This window comes from Uloborus diversus, chromosome 6 (genome assembly GCF_026930045.1).
Source record: "Uloborus diversus isolate 005 chromosome 6, Udiv.v.3.1, whole genome shotgun sequence".
NCBI classification, from domain to species: domain Eukaryota; kingdom Metazoa; phylum Arthropoda; class Arachnida; order Araneae; family Uloboridae; genus Uloborus; species Uloborus diversus.
Genome location: NC_072736.1, coordinates 170,894,100 through 170,917,759, shown reverse-complemented (window position 1 = coordinate 170,917,759; position 23,660 = coordinate 170,894,100). Strand labels below are relative to the sequence as shown.

Below are 23,660 nucleotides of genomic sequence, written 5' to 3'. Positions count from 1 at the left end.
ATGTCAGCCTTTGAGTTGCTAATTAAAAAAAAAACTAGCTGACTAAGTGTTTTTCCGGTAAAATAATGTTTAACTTAAAATTTAACTATTGTTATCTTATACTACTTTTTCTATGGAAAGTCTGATTGCTAAATTTTAAAAATCCAAAAAGCTATACACTTTTTTTTTAATCCTCGGGCAAATAGTTAAATCATTTTTTTTTTGTACTTCAAAGAAAAACAAGCTTGCACAAGCAATTTCTTCGCTTTCTTCTTCTATTTTTTTTCCTTTAGAAAATTCAAATTACATTTAGTCAAAAGTTAAAATGTGAAAACTGTATAAATATTTTTTTAACAAATATTCTACTTTGTGTCGCAGGCATATACACGCTTTTAACTTCTTGCACAAAATAATACCGTTATTTTTGTCTATTTTATTTTTTTATTTTATTTTTCGTAGCTTTTCTTCAAGGACTTAAAAGTATTTCTTAAAATTACACAAGTATTCGTTTATTTTCTTTATTATTTATTATAATAATTATTATTTATTTATTTATTTTTAAAGGAATTAAGATTGTTTTTTCATTTACGCTGTGGTGGCCTATTGTTTTCTACTCTATTGTCTTTATGATTTGTAGTATGGCAAGTCGCGTAATCTATTGCTTTATGTGAAAAGTGGACCAAAGATCAGAAGATACCGTGTCGACGTGAATTTTATTTTGCTTTGCTCTCTGCTACTTATTACTTCCTTTTACAAAAAAAGGAAGTATTGTATTCGCGAAAAAATTTTCACTCAAAAATCAGCCTTAATTTCCATTTTTCTCACCCCCGAACGAATGTTGAGTTTTTTTTTTTTTTTTTTTCGACCCGACCAGACAAGGATAAGTGCCTAAGAACCTACAGACACCCGAAATATCCATTTTGACTACCCCAGAGTTAATTACAACGAATTTTCTCGTAAAGGCTGTATGTACGTATGTATGTGCGTATGTGTGTATGTGTGTATGTATCTCGCATAACCCAAAAACGGTATGTCCTAGAAAGTTGAAATTTGGTACGTAGATTCCTAGTGGGGCCTAGCTGTGCACCTTCTATTTTGGTTGCATTCGGATGTTCCTAAGGGGGTCTGTTGAAATTTATGTCCGAAAAAATTTTACTACGACTCAACTGCCACATTTAGCGAAAGGAAGAATAAACATAATTCAGGAAAACAGAAAGAAGTTGGAAAGTTGGTTTTCGGACATAAATTTATTGCTAATTTATTAATAAGCGGTTTCATTTTGACAGCAACATGTATTTTACGGGTCTTTTTACTGAAATTAATTGCTTAACGGTTTTCTCTGCGAGGGAATCATGCAATAAATCTTGACTTTGAGTTCCGTTTTGTCTTGTTTTGCTTTTTTTATTGCTTATTTTGATATTTAAACTGTCTGCTGTCCATTTTCATTGCTTTCACTGGGTGTCTTTACATCTAGAAGCTCACACCTTTGAATTGAAAAAGGGGTTCCTTGAAACCCCGAAACACGTGTATTCTGAAATCTATGTATTTGTGCTAAACAACGTTGGATATTTCCTGTTATTCCTCGGCACAAAGGTATTTATTTATTGCTTATGATGGAGTGTTTTCGCTTAGGGATTGGTACGAAGGTTGTCCGTAAAGTAAGTCTCCCCTTTTGCCACGAGCGCGCGAATCACTGTTACGCGCAATCTGGCAACCCTAGAGTGTAGCTTGGTCTCTCCCCTCCACATCCCCACTCTGTAGAACTCGCTGAGACCTTTAGTGTTGTTTTGGCGGTCATTAAAAGTGGAGCTCCCGATCTCTTCTCCCGCCAAATGTGAAATGCGATCAGAAGACTGCGAAACGCTGAAAAACCTTAGAAGAGCCATACAGAACAAGAAAAGGGGCATGCTGACCAAAGAAATCCGTTTTCATCAGGACAATGCTCGTCCGCACACAGCTCACGTAACCACCTCGCTCATTACGGATTTCGGAAGGGATAAAGTACTACAGCCCGGACCTGGCCCCAAGCGATTATCATCTCTTCCCTGGTTTGAAAAAACATCTCGGTGGTACGAATTTTGCAACCGGAGAAGAGGTGAAAGAGTTTCTGAGTTATCTTCGTAGCGCGGCGGGAAACTTCAACGACGAAGGCATAAACAAGATGGTTAGTATGAAAAAGTGCATCGAAGTCAATGGGGACTACGTTGAAAAATAGTTTGAAGTCCAAGCTTTCCAATGATGTATTTCCCGATGTGTGTAAAAGTTTTTTTCATTGTGAAAAAAAAGGGGGGGGGACTTATTTTACGGACAACCCTCGTAAATAGCGAAATGCGTGAGCCATTCCTTCTTGCGACAGTTGGACCTAGATGTGGGGATATCGGATCGTTGAGGTTTGATGCTACTTTTATTCGCGTCATGATTGGTTGATAGCAAAGACACGGTCAATGGCTTTATTCGGCTGTGACATAGAAACCTCAACAAAAAAAATAAAATAATAATAATAATAATAATTTAAATTTTGACATCTGGAATTCAAATTATGTTTTTCGCAATCACGATTGTGTGTGTGTAGGCGTGTGTGTTTGCGTCTGTGGGGGTGGGGTATGTGTGTTTGTGTGGGGGGGGGGAGGATATCTGTATGTGTGTGTAGGCATATGTATTTGTGTCTGTGTGCAGGTATGAGTGTGTGGGTAGTTGTGTGTATGTGCGTTTGTGTGTGTAGGCATGAATGTGTAAGTAGTTGTGTATACGTGTGTGTGTGTATGTATGCGTGTGTGTGTAGGATATGCACGCAACCTGGAGACGGTTTTCGCTAGGGAGCAGTATCGTGAGGCCGGCCGACGCGACGGTGGTGCTGCAGAGGGTGCTGGCGGGAAAATAAAATGATAGGAATTCAAAACAGTCAAATGAGAACAATAAGCAATCGTGATTGCTCAAAAAAATTGTTTTGTTGTAATTGTTTCTCAAAAAAAGCTCCTATCTTGTACTTGATTGCAAAAAATAGATTTGAATTTGTTAGGAACGAACTCCAGTTGATTAAAATTTAGTATTTCAAGTTCTTTATTCATTTATTTAGTGAACAATCACAATTAGATTATTACCCTCACGTGACCAAAGTTGATGTGGCCATTATTTTTAGATTACCATGTCAACGAGAATAAATCTAGTTCGTTGTTTAATTAATATCAAGGGCACAAATTTTCGTTGCTATGGTTACAAATTGTTTGCGTTCATTCAAGACTTAACTTAAGCATAAAACTTAACTCTGCGAACTTCACTGCCCACTGGCCCCCGTAAGCAGGACCACTCTTCATCGTTAGCGTCTATGCCCTACACACATACACACACACACACACCTGTACATAAACATACACACACACGCCTGTGCGCAAACATACGTACAGACACACACACGCCTGTGCGCAAACATACGTACAGACACACACGCCTGCATATATACATACACACACGCCTACACACATACACACTCACGTATACACACATGCACACGCATGCCTAAACACATACAAATATACACATGCCTACACATATGCACACACGCCTACACACATGCACACACGCCTATACACATGCACACACGCCTACACACATGCACACACGCCTACACACATAAACATACGCCTACACACATACACACATAACTACATACATACACATGCTTACACACATACACACACGCCTACACACATACACACACGCTTATACACATACACACACCCCTACACACATTCACTTACACGACAACACACATTCACACACATACCTACACACATACACACACACGCTTACACACATACGTTCAGACACACACGCATGCACACAAACATACACACACACATGCCTACACACATACACGCCTGCGCACAAACATACGTACAGACACACACGCCTGCACACAAACATACACACACATACGCACTCACGTATACACACATGCACACGCACGCCTACACACATGCACACACGCCTACACACATGCACACACGCCTACACACATACACATACGCCTACACACATACACACACGCCTACACACATACACATGCCTACACACATACACACTCACGTATACACACGCATACAAATATACACACTCCTACACACATGCGCACACGTCTACACACATACACACACGGCTGCACGCATACACACACGTCTACACAAATACACACACGCTTACACACATACACACACGCCTGCACACATACACACATACACACACGTATACACACATGCACACGCACGCCTTCACACATACACACACATACAAATATACACACGCCTACACACATACACACACGCCTACACACACACGCTTACACACTTACACAAACACGCCTACACACATACACACACGCTTACACACATACAGACACCGCTATACACATGCACTTACACGCCTACACACATTCACACACATGCCTACTCACATAATCTTACACACATACGTACAGACACACACGCCTGAACACAAACATACGCACACACACCACTACACACATACACACACACGCCTACACACATACGCCTAAACACATACACACACACGCCTGCACACAAACACACATACACACACGCCTACACACATACACACACGCTTACACACATGCACACGCCTACACACATACACACACACCACTACACACATACACACACGCCTACACGCATTCACACACATCTACACACACACGCCTTCACACATATGCACACACGTCTGCACAGACACACACTAATGGTTACGAATAACTTTATTTGAATTCAAGATTTCAAATACTCAAATTTTCTTTTTTTATAGATTTTCCTTTTTTTATTATAAATTTTAGAGGCAGTAGATAAAGCATGGTTAGACTTTAAGAAAATAAAAACTGTTGTTTTATTGAGAGTTTATAATGTAACGGAGAAAAAAAAGCGCCTCATACTTCGAAAATTGACTTGAGAGATATTTACAAAAGCCTTTACATGGCCAAGTCAATCAATATCAATTTCTCAGAAACTTTTTATTTCGTCTGAAAGAAGTTAGAAAAATATTCCCGGCCTTTTTCTCAAAAATGAAGAAAAGGTTATTAAACTTGGTAGAAATTGTTACGAAAACAACATGATACACAATCTATTGAAAATAAACTAAACATGCTGGCTATTAAAAATATAGTTTGAGAAACTGATCCAAGTTTTAAGAACCGATTGTATTGGACTTCAAAAAATACTGTATATTAGTAGAAAAATTCTACACCATTCGAAATCAAAACCAAATATGATGTCCACGTTAATACCATACATATATAAATGTTTGCGAATGCAATAAATAAATAATTTATGCAAGTTTTCTTGAAATCTTTTAACAAACAATATATACTTAATAATATAATTTTTATTGAAGGAAGAAATTCATTCATAGTCCATTGTTAAAATTTAAAAAAGAAAGAAGAACAAGAGGAAAAAGACTCTTTTCATTTCAGTTACTGAAACATCTAATTATGCCAGATTTTTCCTTCACTTGAAATTTATTTCGCTATCAATCGCTCATTTTTAAATTTCTCATAATTCATTCATTACTTTTAATCGCTTCAACTAAAGAGAAATTCTTTTGGAAATGAAACATTGTATCTCAAATTACTCCAATGGCTTTGTTAAGTCTTATGGAAAACTAAGATTGTTACTTTTTAATAGAATGAATTGATTTACTCACTGAAAATTCTACCAAGAAAAGTAAAGTATTTAATTGAGTACTATGTGGAAGAATATTATGGTTTGTTTTATAGTAAAATTTTTAATTATTGCGTGAATGCGATAAACTTGAAATTTATAATTTGAAATTTTATGCTTAGGAGTGTAAACTTTTTAAAATTAGAGGAATCTGGAATCGAAGAAGTTAAAAATCCAAGAGTCGGAGTCGGTCCTTCTATCTCTGAGTCCACAATCAACAATTGGTGCAGAGTCAGAGTCAAAATCAGACTGACTTAGGGTTAAAGGAGTCGGAATCGAACTCTCTATAATTCTCCGAATCGGAATCGGTCATGTTTCCATCATCGAGTCCACAATCTGCCATGGCTGCGTAGTCGGAGTCAGAGTCGAAATCGGACTGACTTAAGGGAAAAGATGTCGGAATCGAAGGCTCTAAAACTCCCGGAGTCAAAAACGGAGTCAGTCACTTTCCGTACGAGTCTACAATCTGCCATGATTGCGGAGTCAAGAGTCGGAGTCGAATAAGGACTAGGGTGGACTAGGTAGGCTCTTAAATTCCCGGCGTCAGAGTCAGTCATATTTCTCTCCCAGTACTCAATCTGCAACAGCTGCGGAACAACCAGAGTCAAAGTCGAAATCGGACTGATTTCGGAGTCGGCATCGAAGGCTTTAAAATTCCTTTAGTTTAAGTCGGAATCGGTCATTTTCCGTACGAGTCTACAATCTGCCATGACTGCGGAGTCAGAGACGAAGTCGAATACGGACTAGGGTGGACTAGGTAGGCTCTTAAATTCCCGGCGTCAGAGTCAGTCATATTTCTCTCCCAGTACTCAATCTGCAACAGCTGCGGAACAACCAGAGTCAAAGTCGAAATCGGACTGATTTCGGAGTTGGCATCGAAGGCTTTGAAATTCCTTTAGTTTAAGTCGGAGTCGGTCATTTTCCGTACGAGTCTACAATCTGCCATGACTGCGGAGTCAGAGTCGAAGTCGAATACGGACTAGGGTGGACGGCACCAGTAACAGACAAGGATCCAGTAGCAGACAGTCGTAAGTTAGGATTTCAATAACAAGAATTTTAGGAGGGTAAAATTGATGTTGCTGCCACCCATGAATACGTTGCAAACATCTAGTGTTATAAGAGTGAATTTTATGAGCCAGTTGGTATTTACAAGGCTGTGGTAGAAGGTTATGAACAGCCACCACGAGGTCTGCCGGTGTTTCATGTTCATTTGAATTTAATAGGGTTTTAGATCTAAAAATTCGTTGGCACATTCTGAAGAAAAAAGGGGAATTCTGTCCATTACTCATTCTCTCCTCTTCCTATCTACTGCTGGGTACCATCAGAATTTTTGGTGTCTGTTACTGGGGTCGGACTTTTTTTCGAAATTGAGCAAAGAAAAATTGACCTAATTGAAATGATCCAAAAGCAGCCGAACGTTAGATGACATGTAGTTGCATGAGAGAAAAATAGTTAAAAAAGTCTAAATACATTAAAAGGCTCGAAAATTGAGTAAACTTGAGAGCGATGTCTTAAGCATGTAAGTTAGTGATGCCGTTGCCCTAACTTTGTGGTAAAAGAGTCGAAATCGAAGGCTTTAAAATTCCCTTAGTCTAAGTCGGAGTCGGTCATTTACCTACCGAGTCCACAATCTACCATGGCTGCGGAGCCAAAATCGAATTCGGACTAATTTTGGGGTAAAGGAGTCGGAATCTAAAGCTCTTAAATTCCTATTTACAAATTCAGTCATATTTCTCTCCGAGTACACAATCGGCAACAGCTGCGGAGTCAGAGTCGAAGGCGACATCGGACTGACTTAAGGGAAAAGACGTCGGAATCGAAGGCTCTAAAACTCCTGGAGTCGGTCACTTTCCCTACGAGTCTACAATCTGCCATGACTGCGGAATCACAGTCGAATTCGAAATCGGACTAATTTTGCGGTAAAGGAATCGAAGGCTTTAAAATTACCTTAGTTTAAATCGCAGTCGGTCATTTTCCCACCGAGTCCACAATCACCCATGGCTGCGGAGATAGAGTCGAATTCGGACTGATTTTGGGGTAAAGGAGTCGGAATCGAAGACTCTTAAATTCCAGGTGTCGAAGTCGGTCATATTTCTCTCCCAGTACACAATATGCAAAAGCTGCGGAGCCAGAGTCGAAGTCGAAATCGGACTGATTTCGGAGTCGGCATCGAAGGCTTTAAAATTCCATTAGTCTAAGTCGGAATCGGTCATTTTCCGTACGAGTCTACAATCTGCCATGACTGCGGAGTCAGAGTCGAAGTCGAATACGGACTAGGGTGGACGGCACCAGTAACAGACAAGGATCCAGTAGCAGACAGTCGTAAGTTAGGATTTCAATAACAAGAATTTTAGGAGGGTAAAATTGATGTTGCTGCCACCCATGAATACGTTGCAAACATCTAGTGTTATAAGAGTGAATTTTATGAGCCAGTTGGTATTTACAAGGCTGTGGTAGAAGGTTATGAACAGCCACCACGAGGTCTGCCGGTGTTTCATGTTCATTTGAATTTAATAGGGTTTTAGATCTAAAAATTCGTTGGCACATTCTGAAGAAAAAAGGGGAATTCTGTCCATTACTCATTCTCTCCTCTTCCTATCTACTGCTGGGTACCATCAGAATTTTTGGTGTCTGTTACTGGGGTCGGACTTTTTTTCGAAATTGAGCAAAGAAAAATTGACCTAATTGAAATGATCCAAAAGCAGCCGAACGTTAGATGACATGTAGTTGCATGAGAGAAAAATAGTTAAAAAAGTCTAAATACATTAAAAGGCTCGAAAATTGAGTAAACTTGAGAGCGATGTCTTAAGCATGTAAGTTAGTGATGCCGTTGCCCTAACTTTGTGGTAAAAGAGTCGAAATCGAAGGCTTTAAAATTCCCTTAGTCTAAGTCGGAGTCGGTCATTTACCTACCGAGTCCACAATCTACCATGGCTGCGGAGCCAAAATCGAATTCGGACTAATTTTGGGGTAAAGGAGTCGGAATCTAAAGCTCTTAAATTCCTATTTACAAATTCAGTCATATTTCTCTCCGAGTACACAATCGGCAACAGCTGCGGAGTCAGAGTCGAAGGCGACATCGGACTGACTTAAGGGAAAAGACGTCGGAATCGAAGGCTCTAAAACTCCTGGAGTCGGTCACTTTCCCTACGAGTCTACAATCTGCCATGACTGCGGAATCACAGTCGAATTCGAAATCGGACTAATTTTGCGGTAAAGGAATCGAAGGCTTTAAAATTACCTTAGTTTAAATCGCAGTCGGTCATTTTCCCACCGAGTCCACAATCACCCATGGCTGCGGAGATAGAGTCGAATTCGGACTGATTTTGGGGTAAAGGAGTCGGAATCGAAGACTCTTAAATTCCAGGTGTCGAAGTCGGTCATATTTCTCTCCCAGTACACAATATGCAAAAGCTGCGGAGCCAGAGTCGAAGTCGAAATCGGACTGATTTCGGAGTCGGCATCGAAGGCTTTAAAATTCCATTAGTCTAAGTCGGAATCGGTCATTTTCCCACCGAGTCCACAATCTACCATGGCAGTGGAGCCAGAGTCGAATTCGGACTGATTTTGGGGTAAAGGAGTCGGAATCGAAGACTCTTAAATTCCAGGTGTCGAAGTCAGTCATATTTCTCTCCGAGTACACAATCTGCAATAGCTGCGGAGTCGGAGTCGAAGTCGAAATCGGACTGATTTTGGAGTTTGAATCAAAGGTTTTAAAATTGTCGGAGTTGATCGCTTTCCTCTGGAGTCCGCAGCCTTGGCAACAACTAATGTAGCAACTGTCACTAAAACAAAACAATGCCACGGGATTTTTTTTTTAAGCAATACCGTTTAAAAGACCCATTAGTGTGACCCCATTACGGAAAAAAAACAGATCGAATTAAGTTTCAGCTAATACAGTTAAATTTTTCAATTTAACATTATCAACTTCAACTATAAGCTTCTGTTGTCAGTGTTGCCAACTGCTCCGTATTTTGTAAAGTTGTTCCGCAAAAATGGCGAAACTGCAAAGAAGTTCTTCCGCCATTATTTAACGGCCAAAAGTTTTCAAGCTTAAATTTTGCTATTATATCATAACAAACATATAAATATGGGAAAGTATAGATTCCTATTCTCAAAGACTGTAATAGTGTTTAAAGCTGTTTTACTAATTTAAAAATAATTATTTTTATACTCGTACTTAAAATGATTTATTGAAGCTATAAAACAATGAAAGGTAAGTGGTTTTAGTTACTTTTTATTGATTTTTATACAAAGTACCGAACAACTCAGAAAAATTTTAAATTGCTCCTCAAAATCACAGCAGATGCTCCTCAAATTGTTTGTCCGAGGTTGGCAACCTTGTGTTCTTTACTAATAATAAAGCTCAAAGTCTCTCTGTCTGGATATCGAGATCTCTCTCTGTCTGTTTGGATGTCTGGATCTTTGTGACGCGCACAGCGCTAAAACCGTGCGGCCAATTTTCATGAAATTTGACACAAAATTAGTTTGTAGCATGGGGGTGTGCACCTCGAAGCGATTTTTCAAAAATTCGATTCTGTTCTTTTTATATTTCAATTTTAAGAACATTTTACCGAGCAAATTACCATAACGTGGAGGAGTAAATTACCAAATTATCATGATGTGGAACCGTAATATTAGCGAGCAAATAGCCACAGCAAATTGGCGAGAAATTCATCATCCATTATTTGTAAATATACATCCGAACCAAATGACCTTTCAATTTTCTACTACGGGCAAAGCCGTGCGGGTACCACACCAGCATGTAATATAAGCATAGTTGCTGTCGGCCTGTCCCGCGACATGACTGCCATTTTTTTTAAAGTTAAAATGCATATTACTCCACCAGGGAAGTATGAAACACCCTTGGACCACCACCCAGTGGAATTGTTGACCGAGTTAATATAAAGAAATATATATAATCTGCGCATGCGCTTCGAACGCTTTTTTATGTCGGGGTATTTTTCCAGTTCCTCTGACCCCCAACGTTCCATAAGAAGCATACCTTCAAAAAAAGCTGGAGTAATTTTTCACCGGCTACATATTGACCCTGAGAAATGGCTTGACGTTTAGAGATCACTGCGTACCCAAAAATATGAGAGAATGAATTTACTAGTTAAAGAAATTTAAGAAAAAACTTAAGAATTTTTTTTATATTAAGAAATTTTTTCTTTCTTGTATTGAAGGAAATAGTATGCGTATAATAATAAGTTTAAAACTAATTACTATGCTTAAACCAATGAATTTTAAACTGATTCACAAGTAAAAATCTAACTAACTATATGTGTTTTATAAATTAACTTGTTATATGCAATAAGCACGTATTAAATGGTAAGAAGAATAAGTTAAAATAAGTAAAACCTAGTACTGCGCAAAAAACACGATGTCTTCCAAACTGGTTTTAAAATGAGACTTAACTTATTATAAGTAGTTATACTAATCAGCTTGTTATACACGTTAAAAATAAGTATAAAAATTAACACAGCATCTTTAAATGGTAGAAAGAAAAATAAGTTTCTAAACAAATTACTATGTTTCAACCAAGGTCTTTTAACCAGATTTTAAAAATAATAATTCATCATGTATGTTTTACAATTAACTTGTTGTGTACGTTGAGAATGAGTACATAATCTTTAAACGAAAATAATAATAATAATAAGGTAAAGTAAATAAAACTATGGCTATTAAGTCAAATAGCTTTAAGTAAAAACAAATTACTATGTTTCAACCAAGGTCTTTTAACCAGATTTTAAAAATAATAATTCATTATGTATGTTTTATAATTAACTTGTTGTGTACGTTGAGAATGAGTACATAATCTTTAAACGAAAATAATAATAATGATAATAAGGTAAAGTAAATAAAACTATGGCTATTAAGTCAAATAGTTTTAAGTAAAAACAAACTACTATGTTTCAACCAAGGTCTTTTAACCAGATTTTAAAAATAATAATTCATTATGTATGTTTTATAATTAACTTGTTGTGTACGTTGAGAATGAGTACATAATCTTTAAACGAAAATAATAATAATAATAAGGTAAAGTAAATAAAACTATGGCTATTAAATCAAATAGCTTTAAGTAAAAACAAATTACTGTGTTTCAACCAAGGTCTTTTAACCAGATTTTAAAAATAATAATTCATTATGTATGTTTTATAATTAACTTGTTGTGTACGTTGAGAATGAGTACATAATCTTTAAACGAAAATAATAATAATAATAATAAGGTAAAGTAAATAAAACTATGGCTATTAAGTCAAATAGCTTTAGGTAAAAACAAATTACTATGCTTAAACCAATCTCTTTTGAACTGATTTAAAAAGTAAAATAAAGCTATTTAACTTTGTTAACGTAGCTCTTATTTCGCATCCAAATTTGCAGACTGCTTGCTACTTTATGTCCTAATACGCGGTCCAATCTATCCTTCGGCGACCTGAGGCACTTTGTTAGTATCCAAGGCAACGAACTTCCAACTGAATTTCATGTAAACGAGACAATAACGTTGTTGATGGGAAATGACATTGCGTAAATGTGTCGCTTGCAATCGAAGAAGCATTTGTAGTGGTAATGAACATAAATTTAACTGAATGCAGCTAAGTGTATATTCCTTAATTCAACTTTATACTGCTGTTATACAGTTTTATCGAAAAAGACAGTTGCTTTTTTTTTTCTTTGATGGTTCAACTGTGTAAATATTGCGCCTTGGTTTTAAAAATATTTTTGTTTTTTTTATTTTTAATAGTGGTACCGGCACGGCTTTGCTCGTAGTAGAAAATTAAAAGGTCTTTTGGTTCGATTGTATATTTACAAATAATGTATGGTGAATTTCTCGCCAATTGGCTTGCCCATGTTACGGTTCCACGTTGTGATAACTTGGTAATTTACTCGTAAATCTTATGATAGTTTTGCTCGGGAAAATGTTCTAAAAATTGGAATAGAAAAAGAAAAAAATCGAATTTTCGAAAAATCGCTTCGAGGGGCACACCCCCATGCTACAAACTAATAATTTTGTGCCAAATTTCATGAAAATCGGCCGAACGTTCTAGGCGCTATGCGCGTCACAGAGATCCTGACAGAGAGAGATCCGGACAGAAACCCAGACAGAGAGACTTTCAGCTTTATTATTAGTAAAGAATTGCGAACATTTTATGTATCCAACTAGGAAACAACATGAATAGTGTAATAAGGTGTTTTTTATAAAGTAAAACCCTCGAATCTACGTTTTAAAAGCATTTTACGTTTTTTTCGTCAGGTCCCAGGTTTTCTGTATACTAATTACGTTAACTTAACCCGCTTTGCAAGTTTGTTATTTATGAATGTCCCACATTTTACGTGTTCCCTATAAAAGAAAAAAAAAGCCTGGCATATGTTTTCAAAACATGAAAAATCAAATGCAAATAATTCTTTTGATGTAGTTCTTAAAATTCCGCTCAACCCAACTGGGTGTGTGCAACTTAATAAGCTCATTCTAATTTACTACACTTTTGTCAATTTTCCAAATAAAATAGATTGACTAAGCACATTACTTTTTCGTTTAAAAAAATTTATTTCAAACTCTGGAAATCCAGCTTAGCATTCTATCCGCTATTGGGTCTACATAATGGGCAACTCACTTTTTTGTTGTAGATCTAACTATAGCAAAATCATTTTGTTTTTCATTAAGATAAGCATTTGACATCTATTTCAACTGGTTCACGTTATATTGTCATAGGGATACTTGATCATTGGGATCAATATGAGATTTTTACAAATCTATTTGTTCTATTCACAGGACAAGAAAAAAAAAAATTATTTGGTGCCCAGAGTTTGAGAACTGATTTTAGATATGTTTGGGGCTTTGAATCGAAATATGAAATTGGTTTTTCTTTTAGATAAGTACTGCTGTTTTACCCAAAATGTGCAGTTTCAACTACATTTTGCGCACTTCTAAAGCAAGTGTAGGCTTCTTAAACAAGGATTGCTTTTGGCATATTTACCCTATTGTCAGCCTGCAGTCTAGTAACTTAAAGGAAAATTCACCCGATGCAGTAAAAGTTTTACAAGTTTAGTAATAACGCGCCAACAAGTTAAGGTCAATTTGTAAGTTCTTGGCTTGCATATATTCGCTTCGCGCGATGTGTGATGAGCTGGATCTTTGTATACAATATATTTCTTGGCCTAATTAATATAGCGGGTGACCCGAACTAAACATTTTTTTCGGAGTCCTCTGAAGTCAAATCTTATAAACATAAACATTAATGGGGAACCACCATTTCAGGGGTGTTGAGGTGTTCAAAATATTTGTTGGGAGGCAGAGTATCCCACACTTAAGTACACGTAAAAAAGGTAAATAAATATAGGAGAAAACTTAAGAAAGTGAGAGAAAATTAAGGTAAAGTTTTCTTAAGTAAGACTACTACAATTTTAGTCATTTTGAGGCTCTTAAAAATTAGGGACCCATGTCCAAGAGCCTGATTGGACTGTTTGGTAATCAATCTCTTATTATTTGTACAATACAATAGGAATAAAAAATCCCTGTTTTATGTATATACTAGAAATTAGAGCTTCTGGGCAAAAACTGATGTCATATTTGAACTCAGAGTACCAAATTCATACGAAATCAGTTCCGAAAACCCCAGCACCAAAATCACTGCTGCCCTGTGATTAACAATCAGTGGCAGTTTACTAAAAATATGTCTTAACTAGTGATACCCGCACGGCTTTGCCCGTAATAGAAAAATCAAAAGGTCTTTTGGTTCGCCTGAATATTTACAAATAATGTATGGTGAATTTTCTCGCCAATTGGCTTGTACCCATCTAACGTTCCACGTTATGATAATTTCGTATCTCGCCAATTGGCTTGTGCCCATGTTACGGTTCTACGTTATGATAATTTCGTAATTTACTCGTCCATCTTATGATATTTTTTTTCTTAAAATTGGAGTAGAAAAAGAACCACATCGAATTTTCGAAAAATCGCTTCGAGGTGCACACCCCCATGCTACATACTAACTTTGTGAAAAATTTCATGAAAATCGGCCGAACGGTTTAGGCGCTATGCGCGTTACAGAAATCCTACAGACATCCTACAGACATCCAGACATCCAGACATCCTCCGGACAGAGAGACTTTCAGCTTTATTATTAGTAAAGATTATTAAAGACTATTAAAAACTATCTATACTTTAACATTACACTTCGCTATTTTTTTTTTTTTAAGTTGCATGTAACGAATAATGTTAACTTCAGAATGCTTTCCTTAAAAAAAGTTTCTCTTAACACATTCAGACAATCATTTCTCGAAATAAAACAAAATGGTTAAAAAAGACTAAATGTCGCCAGCTTTTATATACAAGTACAACTTTAACATTATTGTCAGGCTTCAAATCTCTAGTTAATGATTACAGACATCCTACAGACATCCAGACATCCTCCGGACAGAGAGACTTTCAGCTTTATTATTAGTAAAGATTATTAAAGACTATTAAAAACTATCTATACTTTAACATTACACTTCGCTATTTTTTTTTTTTTTTAAGTTGCATATAACGAATAATGTTAACTTCAGAATGCTTTCCTTAAAAAAAGTTTCCCTTAACACATTCAGACACTCATTTCTTGAAATAAAACAAAATGGCTAAAGAAGACTAAATGTCGCCAGTTTTTATATACAAGTACAACTTTAACATTATTGTCAGGCTTCAAATCTCTAGTCAATGATTTTGGTACGTTTTGGGCTGTGGGATCATATATCCCCAGGGATCATATATCCCCAGGGATCAAATATCCCCAGGGATCAAATATCTCCAGTCTCCCTACTTCGGCCTCGCTGATTTTGCCAGAAGGGAACATAACCGCTCATAAACCGCTGTTGTATTCTTTAGCTTTACATAGATTCAAATTTATCGCCATAAAGAGGATGCTAAAAATGCCCTTATTGAACCGCAAAAATCAATCACACAAATTATGCGAAATCTTTACTAATAATAAAGCTGAAAGTCTCTCTGTCCGGAGGATGTCTGGATGTCTGTAGGATATGTGTAGGATGTCTGTGACGCGCATAGCGCCTAAACCGTTCGGCCGATTTTCATGAAATTTGGCACAAAGTCAGTTTGTAGCATGGGGGTGTGCACCTCGAAGCTATTTTCTGAAAATTCGATGTGGTTCTTTTTTTATTCCAATTTTAAGAAAAAGACTATCATAAATTACGAAATTATCATAACGTGGAACCGTAACATGGGCACAAGCCAAGCCAATTGGCGAGATACGAAATTATCATAGCGTGGAACCGTAACGTCGGTACAAGCCAATTGGCGAGAAAATTCTCCATACATTATTTGTAAATATACAAGCGAACCAAAAGACCTTTAAATTTTCTATTACGGGCGAAGCCGTGCGGGTGCCAATAGTGAAAAATAAAAAAAGTGTTTTCATATCCCCAAAACAAAAATTAGTAAGTGAACATTACATTTCAACTTTGAAACCAGTTACAATTATATCAATTTGCGAAAGCATCGTAATAAGTACCTAACACAAACCATCCCGTTTCTTCTCCTTATTATTGTAATTGGTTAAATTCGAATGTGCCCTGAATCGAAGCGATTACGAAGAATCAGCATATATTCGTGACGTCAGATAACTATTACACCATTAAAACTTAAACGGAACACCACTTTAATTATACCTGAAATTATTTCTAACTTCTTACGAAAGTTAAATTACACTCGAAACATAACAGTTACAATTATTGGAAAATTGTAATCATACTCATACGTAATAGCTAAATAATTTATTGGCAACATAAGGTTACAAATGTAATGAAATATGTAACAGTACACCACAGAATTAATATCCTCGGGACCAAAAAACAGGAAATTGTAACGATTACCTCCTTAAAAGCAAATAGCAATCGGGAAAGCTTAATCATAGCGAAGAAATGAATCTTCGGTGATGATAAGTTGTCACGAGAGGAGGGAAAGGACATCAGATGTGAAATATTGTTTGGGAATACACTTTGATAACAGAAACCGGAAGAAGGTAAGATTAGTAAGAAATAGTTATTTTATTTCGATTCGGAAATCGTAATTGGGAGAGCAAATGCATAAAGCATGAGTTCTTTTATGCAGGGATAAAGGTTTTGTGATATGAATGTAATGTTATATGATTCCATATATATATATATATATATACAGGGTGTTCCGTTTTAACCTGCAGGACCTTTATTTTCGCAAACGTTAATCCTAAATGCATACTTCCAATTGCAAAAATGTTCAAAATTGGATGCAGAGGCATATTAAAAGTTTGAAGTAAAAATAAAAATTTAGTCAGAAAAAAAAAATAATAATAAAAAGAAAAAATAATTTGAATTTTGACATCTTGAATTCAAATTATGTTTTTCGCAATCACGAGTGTGTGTATGTAGGCGTGTGTGTTTGTGTGTGGGTGGTATGTGTGTGTGTGCGTGTGTAGGCTTCATTAACGCTGATCATTCATTAGTGCATTTGATTCGTTACAGCAGGAGCTGAAAGCTGACTGGATCAGTCTTAAAAAAAAAAGGAAAATTAATTTGGATTTTGACCTCTTGAATTCAAATTACGTTTTTCGCAATCACAAGTGTGTGTGTGAGTGTGTGTATGTAGGCGTGTGTTTATGTGTGTGTGGGGAGTATGTGTGTTTGTGTGTAGGGGTATGTGTCTGTGTGTAGGCATGTGTGTTTGTGTCTGTGTTCTGGCATAAGTGTGTGGGTAGTTGTGTGTATGAGTGTTTGTGTGTGTGGGGGGGATGTGTATGTGTGTAGGCATATGTGTTTGTGTCTGTGTGCAGGCATGAATGTGTGGGTAGTTGTGTGTATGTGTGTGTGTGTATGTTTTTGTGTGTGTATGTGTAGGTGTCTGTATGTATGCGCGTGTGTATGTGTTTGTATGTGTAGGTGTCTGTATGTATACGTGTGTGTATGTGTTTGTATGTGTAGGTGTATGTGTGCGTGTGTAGGTGTGTGTGTAGGTGTATGTGTGTGTATGTGTACGTGTGTGTGTAGTTGTGTATGTATGCGCGTGTGTGTAGGACATGGATGCAACCTGGAAAAGGCTTTCGCTAGAGCAGCAGCATCGTGAGGAGCCGGTCGACGGTGATGATGCGGAGGGTGGCGGTGGGAAAATAAAATGATAGGACGCCAAAAACAGTCAAATGAAAGCAATAACAATCGTGATTGCTCAAAAATAAACTTTCAATTCGGGCCCTAGGTCTCCTAACTAATATTCAGAAAAATAATTTCCATTGAAAACTATTACAGACACAAAAAAAAAAAAAACTTGTGCGACCAGAACTCAAGGAGATATTCCAAATCAAAGTTTTGAAGCACCATACAGAAGATGATATTGGAACTTGTCCCCCTTTCAGAAGAATGAGAGTTTCTCAAAGTAAACGAGCTGATGTGTGCATCACATCATTTCCTTTTACTCCAATTTAATGTCATTTCCCCATACTGGCAATTTTAATGTGATTCAATATTTTTATCTCTAAATATCACCATCAGTGGCAAATTGAACCAGATTTTAAAACAAAAATCGCCAAATTTCTCGCCAAGTTGGCGACAAAACTTGGCGACCAAAAGACTGGCGATATAACGCCAAGTTCCCGCCAAATAATAACACCACTTGCATTTACATCGAAATTAACAATGATTCCCCCGAAATGGGGCAAAAGACCCCTTTAGAAACACTCAAATAAAACCAAAAGGGGAAGTGCACAACTAGACCCCACTATGAGTCTACGTACCAAATTTCAACTTTCTAGGACTTACCGTTCTTGAGTTTTGCGTCATACATACGTATATACGCACATACATACATACGTACATACAGACGTCACGAGAAAATTCGATGTAATTAACTCGGGAATCGTCATTATGGATGTTTCGCGTGTCTATGCGTTCTTAGGCACTGATCCACGTGTGGTCGAGTCGAAAAAAAAACTCAATATTCATTCGGGGGTGAGTAAAATGGAAATTAAGGTCGACTTTTGAGTGAAAATGTTTTCGCGAATACAATACGAACGTACGTACAATACGTACGAATACAAAAACGAGCTGATGTGTGCATCACATGACTTCCTTTTTCTCCAATTTAAAGCCATGGAGTAAGCAATGAAACACTTTAAATATTTTCACCCCAAGTCTGTTGCGAACCGAAGCAAAGAAAACGTTTTATACAGATAAATTTTCGTAATATTGGCAGTTTTAATGTGATTCAATGGTTAACTCTCTAAATATGGCCAAATTGAAACCAGATTTAAAAAAAAAAAAACGCCAAATTCGTCACCAAGTTGGCGACAAAGTTTGGCGACGAAAAGCTTGGCGATATATTGCCAAGTGCTTGCGAAATTATAGCACCGCTTGAGTTTACATTGAAATTAACAATGATTTTACCCTAAAAAGGTGCAAAAGACCCCCTTTCGAACATCCGAATGCAACCGAAAGAGAAGGTGCACAACTAGACCCCACTTGGAGTCTATGTGTCAAATTTCAACTTTCTAGGACATACCGTTCTTGAGTTATGCGAGATACATACACACATACGCACATACATACGTATATACGGACGTCACGAGAAAACTCGTTGTAATTAACTCGGGGATCGTCAAAATGGATTCTTCAGGTGTCTATACGTTCTTAGGCATGTATCCTTGTGTGGTCGGGTTGAAAAAAAAAATCAATATTCATTCGGGGGCGAGTAAAATGGAAATTAAGGCCGATTTTTGACTGAAAATTTTTTCGCGAATACAATACTTCCTTTTTTGTAAAAGGAAGTAAAAAGGAAAGAAACAAGTGACTATGAGAGAAAAATGAATTCATCTTCACTTGCAATTCCTGCACAATAGACTTCTAAAGCAAGAAGAACACCTGTTGAGCCAATGTGCAATGAAGGAGTTACACGTGTGACAATGAGTTAGCTTGTTTTCTTTTGTTGTACTGCACTGTTTACACTTTGACGTGTTGCTGGACTACGAATTTGCTTTTAAGTTGTCAAGTGATTGTACCTGTAATCAAAGGCCGACCTTTATTAAGATGCGTTCCCCTTCATTCTTCAGTTCGATCATTTGCTGATAAGTTCCTGAGAGTTTTTTTTACTATTAAAGATGTCTAAGCAAATACTCTGCCAACGATATTAAAACAAAAATAGAAACTTCTAAAGCGGTAGAATCCATGAGTCCGAATTTGAAAAGAATGAAGATGTGCACCTTTCCTGAAATAGAATTAGCTCTATTGAAGTGGTTCCAGCAGTATCTAAATCAAAATCGTACTTTTGATTTTTTTTTCTCTCCATATTTTTGATTAAACTGTACATATTGTGCTTCAAAACTTTTAAGTTCTGTAATTTTGTTTGTTATATATGTACATATTAATTAAAATATTCGATGCTTTTAATACAACAAACTTGGGGTGAAAATATTTGAAGTGTTTCTTTGCTAAGTCCAAGACTCTATTATCATTAAATAGCGTAAAAGGAAGTCATGTGATGCACACATCAGCCCTTAACCTGGTTTTACTAGATTGTGGGTATATTGGCATTATTTTGTGCCAGAAAAAAATATAGTTCAAGTCGAAACATCCAAAATGATGAAAGTTCACAATTGCAGATGAATATACAATTTATCGAGCATTTAATGTAGAATAACGATATGAGTTACAATAAAAAAATTTTGAAAAAAAAAATAGAACCGACTTCAAAATTGCTCTAAAAAGTGAAAAATAATTTTATTCTTTAAACATAATCGATAATACTTTTAAACATAATTTTTGAATCACTCAAATCTGATAACGAAAAGACATTGACGAAAAAAATATTTTATCGAAAAATTTAATATAAAAATTTCAAATTCTAAAGTTCAAAAATGCTTTATTGCTTCGACTAATATATTTCAATATATGGGCAAGTCTATAAATCATAATAGTCAAAGATATTCTCGCCTGAAAATTTTTGGTTTTTTCGTTCAACTCCGAAATAAATTCAAATCCTTACCTTTTTGTGCCAGTCACGTTCATACATTTAACTATTTGGGCTGTACGTACTTTTCAATGCTTGAAAATGGACGACAGTTTTTAGTTCTTTATTTATTTATTTATTTTTTTATTATTTTTTTTAAGTATAATTGTAGAAGAAAGAAAAAAAAAACAATACAAATGCGCATTAATCCTCATGTAAGTCTGAAAATGTTTTTGCTTTTTTGTTTATTTCTTCATTTAAACAACATTTGATTCCATACTTCGTTAGGAAGAGCAAAAAGTGTTAGTGAATCATTAAAAAAAATTCTCTAAAAGGGAATATTGCTAAGATTTAATTTAAGTTATCGTATTTGCTTTTTTTTTTTTTTTTTTTAATAATACTGGATTTATTTTAATAATGTTTATTTTAGTAATTGGATGGCCTTCGACCATCCAATTATTAAAATAAACCATGAACATTCATCAAAACATTTGCAAGACGAAATATATTAATGAACTGTCGTAACAAACTTTCTGGTATTTAACTAAATAACTAAACATTATTTTTGCTCTTTTAAGAAAAAGAATTATCCTTTTTACACAGAAAGACATTCAAAAGAAAAGACAATAGATGAGACATTTTTTTTTATAGTTTTTACATTTATCAAAGGCACTCATCATTTTTTTTTTTTTCAGAATTTTCATATAAAGGTATTCAAAGTTTTAAGTATTTGCATTTTTTTAAAATCTTTTTAGTTCTAAATAAAGCATAGAATGCTTTACCGAAATCTTAATATTTTAATTTTAAAATTTTAGGCGGTCTTAATGAATCGTACAAAGGAGCAGCAGATATCTCTTTCTAAAAAAATACGGCAAATGGCTGCACTAAAGGTTGCCTAAGTCAAAGCATTTTTTATTATTTCATTCTTCATTCTCTTCCATTATTTTATCATTGTTGTTATTATCATTGTTATTTTATTTTAGTGTTTAACAAGCACTTTTTCCGCGAAATATTAAAAGTTCAAACGATTCAGTCAGATTGCAGTGTGAAAAAACTCTTTCAATACAAGGCTCACTTTATGGCAAAAAATAATAATAAACAGCAAAACTTCAAGACATGAGCTGTTTTTATGTAAAATAATTCGTAGCATTATTTTTGGTAAATCTTAACGATCATTACTTTTTTTGAATTCCTTCTGCTAAAAGCAACAAAAGAAATCTGCTGAATTTCCCGACAGATCGTGGGAAAATAACCAAAAAGAAAACATTTTAAATCATCTGATTACAGAAAAGTCTCAAAACAGCAATAATTTTATTTGTTCGCAGTCGAGAAAAACTGGCAACAGAACTTGTTTCTCAATAATTTTCTTTTCAGGCTAATTAAAACTGAACTCGCGACGATAAATTTCCGATTATGATGTATTGATGTCCCTTTACTTAAAAATGCTTATAAGTTTTCTCCTGATGATTTTAAAGCTTTAATAGTTTGGAAACTCGAAGAAAGTCAATCAACTTCAGGGTTTTTATTCGCGGGTTTTCGAATGAGACTGAAATCAAGACAATCGGATAATTATTTCGGGTAGAAAGAGCCATTAAATGCTTTTTTCGGGTCCTAAAATTAAAACTCGAACGATTTGGCATTTTTTACAGATTTCGGAAATCTCCTTACGTTCATTCTCAAGCGCTCAAGTACCTCCCTGCCAAATTCGGTCGTGATCCAACTTAAGGGGCGTATTTGTTTAGGGAATGAATATACATACATGCAACCACTCATATATTCTTTCTTTTACTTATATTGATATGTTATTTGCAAAATAGATTATTATAATGAAAAAAACCATGTGGGGTGTAGGACGTGGACGATAAGCTATGGTGCTCATAACCCAGCTCAGAACGAAAATTGGTGGAATGGGGTAAGATGACGAATAGCAGCGCGGGTAAGATGACCAAAGGATTGTTTGTTCGTTATTTTATCAGACACGATTTTAAGTACCTATTCCATTTGAATAACACTCTAGATATTAGCAACTATATAAAGATACACAAGCTTCGTCAACTACTGATGCTGTTCTGTTAAGAGGGCAAAGGAAAAGCATACTCAAATTATTGACTCTCCTATTTCCTTCAGAACCTGTTGAATCTCCCTTTTAGTTTCATTTGGCGATTAAATATATCGCCAGTTTTACGGCAAACCTAAGTTTAAATTGAAAGAATCTCAGTTCAGATTCAGATTGCTTTAGGATTTTAGATTGATTGATATGAATTTACGAAGAGAGCCGCTGGCCCTAAAATACCAGCATGAACCATTCCTATGGTTATAATTTTATTTGTTTTATGTTAATAAATGTTAGTTTTGTTTAACTGATGGTTGTAATGTTGTTACTTGTCTAACATTGTGACCAAATGAACAGATTTACGAACAATTTTAAACCTGCAAAAATTGGAACTGCTGAGTTCTGTTAGAACCAACCAAGTCAGCCAGACTACCTTCCATTAACCTATCAATTCCTCAACCGTTCTCTCAGAGTCATCCAATTGTATCTAATCACTTTGCAAGATTTTGCTTTATTATGAGTGTAATCAAATAGTTTTATCTCTTTTCTACTGGACAGCTGTTTGCGAGGAACATAGGGGGACACTATGCTCCGAATATTTTGTTCAACTTTTGGGATGGTAACCCACACTAATCCAACCAATTGAATCTGTTTTCACGCATTTTTAAAGTATCTCACTCGATAGGTTCAGTAAGATGACAAAAAGAGCTTCTTGGTTTTTTTGACATGTAATTCGTATGTCAAAAGGAGATCACCAGTAGGTTGGGTCGAAACAACAATTTCTATACTTCGGAATCGATCCCCCTTTGAAGCATACGAATGCAACCAAAAAAGAAGGTGCACAACTAGACCCCACTAAGAGTCTATGTACCAAATTTCAACTTTCTAGGACATACCGTTCTTGAGTTATGCGAGATACATACACACATACGCACATACA

At 36.0% G+C, this 23,660-nt stretch overlaps 1 protein-coding gene across 1 annotated transcript in view; it reads right to left on the bottom strand.

The window, feature by feature from the left end:
* Positions 1-22,973, bottom strand: part of LOC129225069 (rho guanine nucleotide exchange factor 17-like) — a 171,447-nt gene extending 148,474 nt beyond the window's left edge. The window contains exon 1 of the mRNA XM_054859617.1: positions 22,935-22,973. Coding sequence (XP_054715592.1) covers positions 22,935-22,973 — 39 coding nt within the window. The remainder of the gene's footprint in view (positions 1-22,934) is intronic.
* Between the last annotated feature and the right edge of the window lie 687 nt (positions 22,974-23,660).